The sequence below is a fragment of the Periplaneta americana genome, chromosome 3, assembly GCF_040183065.1.
Source record: "Periplaneta americana isolate PAMFEO1 chromosome 3, P.americana_PAMFEO1_priV1, whole genome shotgun sequence".
NCBI classification, from domain to species: Eukaryota; Metazoa; Arthropoda; class Insecta; order Blattodea; family Blattidae; genus Periplaneta; species Periplaneta americana.
In genome coordinates this window covers 152,823,816-152,835,935 of record NC_091119.1, presented here as the reverse complement: position 1 = coordinate 152,835,935, position 12,120 = coordinate 152,823,816, and the positions used below count along the sequence as shown (strand labels likewise).

At 34.9% G+C, this 12,120-nt stretch overlaps 2 protein-coding genes across 56 annotated transcripts in view; both read left to right on the top strand.

Annotated features, from left to right (window-relative positions):
• Positions 1 to 5,825, top strand: part of Dscam1 (Down syndrome cell adhesion molecule 1) — a 480,268-nt gene extending 474,443 nt beyond the window's left edge. For all 50 annotated transcript variants that reach the window (XM_069821931.1, XM_069821942.1, XM_069821928.1 and 47 more), the window contains one exon: positions 4,265 to 5,825. In XM_069821931.1, the coding sequence (XP_069678032.1) occupies positions 4,265 to 4,325 (61 nt within the window). In that variant the 3' untranslated portion in view covers positions 4,326 to 5,825. The remainder of the gene's footprint in view (positions 1 to 4,264) is intronic.
• A 4,977-nt stretch (positions 5,826 to 10,802) lies between these two features.
• Positions 10,803 to 12,120, top strand: part of spict (magnesium transporter spict) — a 66,169-nt gene continuing 64,851 nt past the window's right edge. For all 6 annotated transcript variants that reach the window (XR_011331438.1, XM_069821902.1, XM_069821901.1 and 3 more), the window contains exon 1: positions 10,803 to 10,908. The gene's annotated coding sequence lies outside the window, so the exon portion shown is untranslated. The remainder of the gene's footprint in view (positions 10,909 to 12,120) is intronic.

Sequence of the window (12,120 nt, the reverse complement as noted above, 5' to 3'; positions counted from 1 at the left end):
CTTTGAATATGATATTGAAAGTTTAATAATTAAATTGGCAAACAAACAATGCGCCATGCATAACATTGTAGAGCATAGTAAACTTACGTGGGCACAGCCAAGCCTAATATAGTAGACCATAGTATTCTAACAGGCACTGTTGTACCAAGTAGAATGATTAACGTTACCAAACATAGTAGAACATAGTAAAGTAAAATGTACATATAACCATAACAAAGAGTAATGTAAAGTAACTCCATAAATTCAGAGACAGTCAAATAAAATGCGTCATGCAGAATGGAGTCTCTGAGATACTTAAATGGTACAAAAGAATATAATAATAATGAAGATGAAAACCTGCAGACAAATGAGTCTACAGGAATATGTGCCATTTTGAAGTACACAGAAACTTCCTTCTTTAATTACATCTAATTTATAAAGAAGAAATTGTTGGTGCATGAAAATCACAGTTCGGCCACTGAATTGGCTTGCATATAAAATAAGTATACCCTCTAAAATGTGGTGTAAATGTGGAAATCAACAAACCAAATATGCAGACAACATTCAAGACTTACATGAGTCAATCTGTTACAAGTTCCTAACTAATATATGTTTAACTTCAGTTGCTACTGTATTTGCATTAACATTTATTACTGAAGTTATTTTGAATACGGTAGTTGAAGTACAAATCGCTGTTTTTTTTTTTTTTTTTTTTTTTTACTCATTCATTCATAGTTTTTTGCTCAAGGGTAGATCTTTCATTGCAAACCCAGCATTCTCTAATCTTCTCTATTTTTCGCCTTCCTCTCTGTCTCCACATACAATCTATATATCTTAGCCAGTGACCCAGTCAATTTCTTTTCGTCTTCCTGATCAGTTTCAGCATTATTCTTTCTTCACCCACTCTTTATAGCATAGCTTCATTTCTTAGTTTGTCCATTTCACACTCTTCACTTCGTTGCATTGTACATGTTTCTGGCCCATACAATACCACACTCGCACCCAAAGCACTTCACTAGTCTCTTCCTTAATTCTTTTTCCAGAGATTCGCAGAAGATGCTCCTGTTTTTTATTAAAAACTTCCTTTGTCATTGCCATCATATTAAGTGCAATAAAATAGAAATTGCTGGTATTTATTTTATTACGTTAAAATGAAAGAGTACTTTTTATGTATCTACGTTATTTTAGATATAAAAGTGTATATCCATGTTAATTCGCTCTTTATTACAACATTATAAAATTCTAGTTACAGAAATGCATGACGTCCACAGTTTAGACATTTAATATAGACTATTACTATATTTGTATTTTTGTTGATAGTATGATATTTTATTATAAGCGTATGCAAAAAAATAAAAACAGATTCACGTGCAGAATAATTTTGCTGTTGATAACAGTGTTTCCAACTTCCATTAAATAGTGCCAATAATTTAAAATATGTCTGGAGTTCATATCCATGACAGTGACAATAGGTGGCATTTCTGGCTGACTAAATTCATTTGAAAATATGTTAATTATTATTCAGACTGGTAGATCGACTCAGCTTGACCAATAAACAGTTCACTTTGATTTCATTTTAGCAAGTGTGTCAACATCAAATTAGAGTTTCTTTAGTACAAATGTGAGTATTTTTTGATTAAGAATTGTTGTTCTAGAAGAATGTGTGGTGCTAAAGGTGCTTTTGAATGGAAACAGAAAAAGGGAATAAGGAAAAAAATATTATGGAGAAAGTTTCTAAAGTAAATACATTTTTTCCTTCGAAAAATGTTTCGGAAACAAATACGAGTATTTCAGAATTTGAAACTTTGTCATCTTCAAATAAATCAGACTCTTTAATCGAAATTCAGTAACATAACTTCAAAATGAGACTGATGTCCATGCAACTGATGATGCTACCATAATTTTACTATAAATTTTACAGAGTAAATATTCTTATGCAGGAAAATAGTTTTAAAAAGTATACATTTTCTGCTGAAATGATGATGATGATGATGATGATGATGATGATGATAATAATAATAATAATAATAATAATAATAATGTCAGTCCTGAAAACACAGAAGAGCCTAAGCTGATGCTATCCTAGCAGTCCGGATTTTTAAGCCACCCTCTCTGTAGATTTATGCAAATTGGTGTACTTTCATTAAAATTTATGAATAATTTAATTATCCATTTTGAATCTTGCGTACACTACTTTTAACACTTGAATATAAGTAATTGATTAACTAGTGGACTTGCTCGTGTTAATTATGTAAGTCTGTGCGGCTTACAACTGTTTCGGTGCTTCATCACACCATCCTCAGAGCCTACTAGATCTCGGCAAACGCACCCACAATAGGCAGAGAAGTACGAGATGACGCCGAGATCTAGTAGGCTCTGAGGATGGTGTGATGAAGTATTGAAACAGCTGAAGCCGCACAGACTTACAATTAACACGAGTAAGTCCACTAGTTAATCAATTACTTATAATTTAATTATATTTTTCTCGAAGTAATTATATGTCAGATATAGAAAACGTTCGAGTTGGAAAATAGGTACAAATGATAAAACCAGTACTTTTATGTCATTTGCATTTCACAGAGTATTAAACTGTTAAACTGACTCAATTAAGTAATAAAGTAAAGAACAACAAACCGAATCAAAGCCACTGACATAAATAAAAATAGTTTTGCTTAAATAGGGAATGTTTTAAATCCTTGACAATACCAGCTTGTTACCACTTCAGAATAAAACAGAAATTCATTAAATTCAAATTTATATCACAAGCCATAAACGCTTGTAAGATACAGAAAAGTGACTGGTCAATTTTATGCTCTGATCGTACTTTATCTTCAATGAAAGATATGTCGTATTCATTTTGTACAAAACTGAGTGGATCTTACAGGTGTTCTGGTAGTTATGGTGATTTTTTTCTCTACCTGAAACAGAATTTAATCTTTCAGGCAATCATCCTACTATACAAAGTTATTAAAAACTCTATTACATTTTGTGTGTATATCAACTAATCATATAATCGAGTCATAATTTATTTCCCCACAAAATAATATTTCCTTTCAGTAAGTAAACATATATATGAACTTTGCGTCTTTCATACAAGAAGTGAATAATATTCTGATTCTTTTCGTCAGTGGTTACATCTATTCCTAAAGAATAATAATAATAATAATAATAATAATAATAATATTTTAGTGAGGTGGTTGCTACAGTTAGGGTTGCCAATCCTCTCGTATTTCTCGGGATCTCCTTATTTGCCCTTAATTTTTAACAGTCTCCTGGCTCCTCCTGTATTCTTCTCCCTTATTTTTGCATAATGTAAAAATTGTAATTCTAAACATTTGATTTTGCCTGAATGATGATTGTTTATACCATGAATTTTGTTACTCAAGAGATGCATTAAAATATGCAATCCTTATAGAATGTAATGCTTGCCAAGAATGGGTTTTAGTGTTCACTCGTTTAAAATAAAACAGAGTTAATATTGTAAATTTGGAAAAACTGGCTAGTTTGGTTCTAAACATATCAAGTAGTAATGCTCATACAAAGAGGGTGTTTCATCTCATGAACAATAATTGGAAGATGTTCGAAAATGGACCGCGCGATATATATAATCAAATCAGAGCTGAAAACTGCAGTTGACTTCAACTATTACGCGAGACAAAATCTGTTTCAAAATACTCTTAATTTAAGCCTAGCTGCCGAAGTGTAGGTTAAAGTTGTTATAGTAACTCAATCGAATAATGTGTCTATTTTCTATGTGAAATTTTTTCGATTCCTTAGTCTCCCGTATTTTCTCAAAAATAGTTGGCAACCCTAGCTACAGTTCAAACATGTGCTCCTTTCCTTTTCACCAATATCTTCTTAAAATTTGGTAAATTTCTTATAAAAACAAATTTCCTGTATTAATTAGAAACAAGGTTATGTTAGTAATTTACTGTAAATTGCCAACATAGTTTCAAATTAACGCAAGAAAATTGTCCTTATAACAAATTTACCAAATCTTAAGTGATAAAACTGTTAAAAATACTAAAAATGTGTGATCAAGATGTAATAATATATTTTAGCTTAATTTTCTGAATATGGCTATCTGTAATAATAAAAGTTCATTTTGATACACTTAACCATCTCTGTATTTGGTGTGCACCATAATGAGTAGATTCTCACATTCTAAATTTTCTGGTATGCAATGAAGTCTAGTTATTAGAGTGAAATTCTCCTATAATAAAGGATATCACTTTATGGTCGTAGAAGGCAAGCTTAATTTATTTGTTTCTGTTCTCTTCCCCAGAAACGAAGCAGGGCACCAAAACGGACTCACAGTCACACCCTACGATACTGTGGCAGTGTAACCTCTAGTTCCAGACACGAGACATCTGTGCCATCGTCTGCTAATGTTGCAAATGGAACCATGAATATCAATTATGCTCTTTATTCCTCATTGTTTCATCGTGCGTTTTCCGTAAGCGTTAACATTCCTGGTTCCATTTCTGCAACATGTTCAAACTATTGTTTTGTCCTATTTTAATATCCAATTTTTTTATTGATGTAACTTTTTAAACAATGTCCATGCTCCCATGTAGTCGGGAAGGTGATTCAAATGATGATACTCTGGCAGATCTCCATGATATTTGCTTTTGAGTTTGATTTAAATGAAGGCTCAAACTTTGTGACATGTGATATTTTGTCGTGTATGTATGTTTTAAGTGTCCACCAAAAAAAAAAAATATATTATTATTAATAATAATGAAAGAAAATGCTTGGATGTAATGAAGTGTAATCCATTTTCGAAATTATCAAATTTTATCTGAACTAGCTTTATGTACTCCATGATGGTACTGTGCTTTGATTTGTTGGCCATCATAATCTCAATGTCATTCTTATAACATTGTATACTCTATACTATTGTTAGCATTTAGCATGTAATGTTTTCGTCATGGTCTATACGACCTTGTTGGTTAGTGTGACCATGGTTATTTATGCACTATAGTCATCGAATCCTTTTCTGATGTTTTGAATGAAACCAACTGTAGGAATGTGAGATTTCTTTATGTATAGCTTCGCTAAGTAGGGTTTTGTTTTGTTAGCTGTAACGTATAATAGTAACGTGTCGAGCTCGTATTTTCCAGGGTTGTAGTAGTCCATAAGTTTGATGAGTGGGGGAGCATCACATGTCGTAAAAGTTAAGCAGAAAGTAAAATTACGAGGCATTCATTATATTATGCATGCAACATACATAGCAGAAACCATATATTAACAAGAATAAGCTTCTAGCAGAAGTCACGTGGCTATATTACTATTTACAGAATATAGTAAACGCTTTGAAAGTGTGTTTAAACGTTTTAGATAATACTGTGTTTTACATACTCTTCGAGACAACAATATTCATATAGTGTTGTTCATTTTTCTGTGTGTTTGTATTTATGTGAATTGTAAACTTTTAACGACTGACTTTCAGAAGTTTCTTGCATTACATGAGTATTGTATTTTATATAATTAGTATTTTAATAGTTTTAGATAGTAATTCTAGTAGGTTAATTCCTTTTTTTTTTAGTTTTAATTGAATGAAGAATGAATTAGATGTTTTCTTTTTATTTGTATAATTACATTTTTGGGATGTAGGCTACATCACTCTGTGATGCAAGAGATCTGATGAACAAGAAAAACAAAAGCCAAAATATTTATATGGAAAGAGTCCTTGAAATGTTTTCTTTGTTTATAAACCTATCATGTTTTCTGTTCCCTGGGTTTTGGGAACCACCATATTAAGTGTGAAATGAGCTATTTGTACCAAAGTTGTAGAAGTAATGAATTTTTTGTGTTATTAAAGATTTACAGTCAAATCCTATAAAGTGTTTTATTTTTTGCTAAATGTGTACCGGTATCTGATAAGTACTGAATTTCCTTATATTCCCAAACCTGGAAAAATGAAGAGTTCATATACTGGATCTCTTTCTTTCACAAGATAATGTCCCATGTAGACATTTTATACAGTCCACTACAGAAACGTGATTGTAATTCACCTCTTGTTTTAGCTCAGCTGAAGGTCTTTTAAACGGAAATATAGATAATTACAAACAGCGTGGAAGATGAGAAACCACAGGACTAATCATCAAAGAGAACAAAAACGAAGAGCAGGGTGTGAGAAGGAAGGCATTTGAAGTCTGTTTAGCTTCACAGGACACCTTGTAGTGGCAACTTTGTTTCATTCTGAGTGAGTTTACACCATATATCTGTGATTTGCACCTCGCAGCCACAGAAACCACTCACTATATCTCGTTTATTCTGGATTTGTGTGAGGTGGCTTCGCACGTCGCATGCATTGGTTCAGAAAAACCAAGGCTTAACAGTATAGTGACTGTCAATACAAAATTTTGCGGGAAAATTCAATCGTAACAATGTATAAAAAAAAATATATCTGAAGAAATAGATGGAGGGTGGAATATTACTGCATGGTTTTTATAATGTTTCTGCCCAGGAATGGAACCCCCTTGGGTTGTAAAAAGACAGGCCTCTAATAATAATTAAGACGTATATTTTCAAATACTCAGGACGAAATTAAACACAGAATAAATATGAGAAATGCCTATTACTATTCGGTTGAGAAACTTTTTATCATCCAGTCTGCTGTCGAAAAATCTGAAAGTTAGAATTTATAAAACAATTATATTACCAGTTGTTCTGTATGGTTGTGAAACTTGGACTCTCACTTTGAGAGAGGAACAGAGATTAAGGGTGTTTGAGAATAAGGTGCTTAGGAAAATATTTGGGGCTAAGAGGGATGAAGTTACAGGAGAATGGAGAAAGTTACACAACACAGAACTGCACGCATTGTATTCTTCACCTGACATAATTAGGAACATTAAATCCAGACGTTTGAGATGGGCAGGGCATGTAGCACGTATGGGCGAATCCAGAAATGCATATAGTGTTAGTTGGGAGGCTGGAGGGAGAAAGACCTTTAGGGAGGCTTAGACGTATACTTGTTTTTTTGAAAGATGGGACATGACAGTTAAGCGGCCGAGCTTGGAACTACAGTGCTATGTTGCCAATATGGACTACCATGCTGCCAGCTGTTGGAAGCTAGCAAGTGACGTTAAAGATGGCTGACGTTAAAACATTCATTGACAATTGACGCGAAGGTAAGAAAACAATACAAAAATCGACAGAGAATCAAAGATGAAACGTGCCAATGCTAACATTGTGTGCACAATAAATGTTGGCAAAGGAGCTATTAAGCACTCGCCATGTGGAAACTAAGTTTGGCAACTCGACCCTTGTTACCATAGCAACAGGCCTACCACGCTATGTGACATTCAGTTGTTTTTCCGATCGCAACGCTCCTGTCATGTCCCATCTTTCAAAAAAACAAGTATAGATGGGAAGATAATATTAAAATGGATTTGAGGGAGGTGGGATATGATGATAGAGACAGGGGCGTATTTTGCAGACTACTGGGGCTACCGGCGGTAGCCCAAGGAAATTACAAAAGAAAAAGTTTATAATATAACATAATGTAATAATTTTGTATTATTAGTTTTACCATAGTAATTAAAATTAAAGTAATTATTAGATTTATATGCGCTCTCTGCTCTCGAAAAGAAACAAGTTGTCAAGGCGGCATCGCTGGAGAAACCGCTTGCTACGTGAGGTAGCCTGTGACCGTTTTGCTCACGCTGTCCTTCGCACAACTGCCCGTCCCCTCTGCTCCCTTATGTTTCCATCGTGCACTGTAGGCGGGCGAGTTGCCGCTCTCGTGATCGGTTTCTTCGCAGGCGCGAAGCAGCAATAGCTTAGTACGCTAGCAATTGAATGTGATTGTGTTCTTGCAGTGCATTATTTTAAATCTGTGATTTGTTCGAGTGTCTAAGAGTTATATTAATTGTGAATTATTAAGTTTTTAATTTCCCAATTAAGTGATATTGTGAAAAATATGGCAGAACAAGTTTCTGGAGAGGTTTGTGTTGAAAATGACTGTGTAATAGAAGGTTTATTAAAAGTGCCTTTTAACCGTCGTACATACAACGAGAAAGTTGAAATTGTGAAAATGGAAAGACCAACTCCTGAGTTAAATTTGTCCATGGACATAAAAGAAAAACAGCGTGAGTACACACGCCATTTCACTTCAACATCATATGGTAAGTGGAATTGGTTGTGTGGTAGTTCTAAACTGTCTAAACTATTTTGCTGGCCATGTTTGTTATTTAGCCGCGAAACTAATGTGTGGTCAAAAGAGGGGTTTTCTAATATGAACTCCCTTTGAACGGCAGTCCTAAAACACGACAAATCAAAAGCTCATATTTATAGTAGCATGAACTTTGCAAACTTTGGGAAGACAAGAATTGATTTACAGCTAGATAAGCAAAAAGCTCTACACATCAACCAACACAATGCTCTTGTGAAAAAAAAATCGGGAGATTTTACTGCATCTTATTAACGCAGTCTGCTTTCTAGGAAAACAAGAATTGGCTTTTCGGGGTCATAATGAGAGTGTGGAATCAGACAATAGAGGAAATTATATTGAATATTTAAGTTCCTTAAGTGAATTTGACCATTTACTGGCCAATCATCTTGAGAGTTCAACAGTATTCCGTGGTACTTCTCCCGCAATTCAGAATGACTTAATATTTGCTATAAGTGGGGTTATGATAAAGAACATAAAATCTGAAATAGAAGAAGCACCTTTTGTGGCCATTGTTGTTGATGAAACAAGTTACTGCTCTAATCAGAGTTAATTGTCCACTGTTTTAAGATACGTCGACAGTACTGCCAATGTTCAAGAACGGTTTATAGGATTCACAAATGTCAGTTCGGGCAAAACTGCTGCTGCTTTGTTTCAGCATGTGGAAGGTGTTATAGCAGAATACAATGTCGGCAATAAGTTAATTACACAGACATACGATGGTGCTTCAGTTATGGCGGGAAATATTAATGGCTTAAAAACAAAAGTTCAAGAAAAGTATCCTCAAGCACTATTTGTCCATTGTTACAGCCATGTTCTCAATTTAGTTTTGCAACAAACTACTTTATCCATTCCAGAATGCCGCATTTTTTTTTTTCAAAACACAGTCGGGTTTAGCTGCATTTTTCTCATCATCTCCTAAAAGATCAGAAAAACTCAAGGAATTTATGAAAAAGAAACTCCCAAAAGTAGCACCAACTAGATGGAATTTTACATCTCGGCTTGTAAATACAGTAAAGGAATACAGAGAACAACTGACTGCTTTCTTTGAAAATATCATTTGTAATGACTCTGAAGAAAACTGGGATGATGATGTAATTGTGCAGGCTCAAGGATATTTGTATTTTTTCACACAGTTTCAGAATATATTTCTTCTTGAAGTCTATGCTAGAGTGTTCGCACATACAGATGTGCTCTACAATATTCTTCAGACAAAAAGTCTAGACATAGCATACTACTTGCAAGAGGTATCAAAGTTAAAAAATACTATATCCGAGTTCAGACATAGTGGGTTTCCGTCCATATGGAGTAATATGGAAAATGAAAATTCTTCAGACAATACAATGGAACCACCATTAAAGCGAAGAAAAGGAGATGATGAATTGAAATACAGGCAGCTGTACTACAGCATACTAGATCGTATGCACATGGAAATTACTGACAGATTTTCTGATTATGGAAAGCTTCAGTTCACACATCTTCTAGATTCTCAAAAATGTTCTGCTTATAGAGAAAACTTCCCGAATGAGGCACTAAACGAATTATTTCAGTCCTATAACAGTCACTTTGATCAAGTACGTTTGAAAAATGAATTAAGTGTAATATATTCAGCAGAAGTCTTTGATTTTTCGAACAAACCTATCCATGAAATATTATCTGCCATATATGAAAACCAGCTGAACCAAGTTATTCCTGAAGTCCTTAAATTGGCAACATTAAATTGTGACAATACCAGCTACGTCAGCATCGGTAGAAAGAACATTTTCTGCGTTGAAGAGAATAAAATCCTACTGTAGATCAACTCATACACAAGAACGTTTATCCGGCTTGGCACTGATGTGCATTGAAAAGTCATTTCTACAGAAACTTCACAAGCGGCCCAACTGTAATTTCAATGACGAAGTCATCAAAGTATTTTCGTCCCAATCAAGACGTCTGGAATTCACATATAAATAGGTAAGGAATTTTATTATAGGGTTTTTAAAATATATTTTGTGTAATAATAGGGTCAGTGGTAGCCCAGACCCTTAAACCAGTATACGCCACTGGATAGAGAATGAATTAATCTTGCTCAGGATGGGACCAATGGCGGGCTTATGTGAGGGCGGCAAAGAACCTCTGGGTTCCTTAAAGGCCAGTAAGTAAGTAAGTATATTTTCAAATTCTAACGTTGGTCACAGCACAGTTGTGGCTCTGTGTGTGGTCTGTGGTTGTGGTCTTCGAAACTAGCTGTGGTTGTCAATAATATCACAGTCTACTATATACAGTCACGAAGCTTGAGTTTTGATGGTGCTAGAAACAATAGACTGTGACGGTACTATTTTGCATTGCCTGTAATGAGGCGATATTAGCGATTCTAGTGGTGAGCAACTACCTAATGTTTGCATATTTACTACGTATTGAGCTTCGCGACTGCATATACTAGACTGTGATAATATGTTGACAATAGCAAAATGTAGCGAATAGCGATGTGGTTGGTTTAAGGGAATAGTTGTAGTAAGATAATTAGTAATGCAGTTCTGTTTTATGAAATTCGCATGTGCTCAAGTTATAAGTTCATACTAATTAACAGGGAAATTTAATCTGGTGGAAATCTAGCGGATTTTAAATACTTGCGTGACGGATGAGTAGGCAACACTGTTTGCGGCTTCATATTTCAAAGCTTGTATCGTCGGAATACGTCCATTTTGAAACTGGCAAGGAAGTTTGGAGGACGTTGTGGCTGTGGTCGGGTTGAAATTGCTTAATCGAAGGTATATTATTTTTATTAACATTTGATATCTTGGTATTTATTACATATTAAGGTTTAATATAAAACTACATTTATTTTAAAGTTAAATAGGTAACTAGTTAGATTTTCCTAAGAAGATCGTTTTAGTACGCCACGTGTAATACCGCAAGTGTTGGATTCAGTGATGTGTATAGTTATCCCTGGCATATATAACCCTGATTGATAAGCATTATTACTGAGAATCCATCATTTGCTATGGCAAAGTACGATTTTTCGTTGTGGTAAATTTGGTGTTCTCGTAATTCTTGGTTTTAACCTTGTTCTATAGCAACGGACAGTGCGGTTATCAATCTTTACTTCGCACCAGTAGTTGGTAACTTGTTGCTATCAATACGATTGGTTTGCAGCAATCAATAATGTAATTAATATGAACCACAGAAGACAATAACAGATGGACATTTCTTGATTTCATCCAGTGTTTAAAAACTAATTGAGATAATCATATTTCATTGCTACAGAACAATCGCATTCACGTTTAGCTACGAGAATGGTCAGGCAAGGTAGTGGCTGCAAAGACACTTTCAAGTTTATCTTGATATGCCCCAGAAACGGGACACGTACGAGATATGGGTTAAGTGGTTTAGGCCCCAGAAACGAGACACGTACGAGATATGGCTTAAGTGGTTTGGTCTGGACAGGTTGTGATGGAATTTCTGATGGACAGAGATGATTAATTGTGAAGCTTGGGCCGGGGTACTCCAGTTCTCTCATTCCACCAAATTCTCCACTCCCAATTTATCATCTGCAATAGTAAAAATAGTCTGGGATGAAGTCGATGCTGATGTAGTAATGACTTGGGGCTCTGCCCCTGCGTATCAGACAATTCATCCACGAAATGGAGCCTGGTTCTCGGGCTGAAGCTAATGGCTCACCTGTCCGCATCGGATTCATGTTCGATCTGTCGGACTTGGACAAAGTTTCTGTTTCATGCATTTTTTCTAAATTATATAAGATATTTATTTGGGATAAATTTCAAAACACGGATTCCACCCTTCCTCTCTTCTCCCACTACACCTAACTTACATCGAGCTACTTTCCCTGCAAACTCCTCCCTCGCGTTCTAACGCTTCATCTCGCTCTACACGAGACATGCTCTATTTGCCACGAGATTTCAACATGATGGTGGGCACCGATTCGACTACATGCCGTGAGTTTTTTAAGCGAAGTGTGAAGC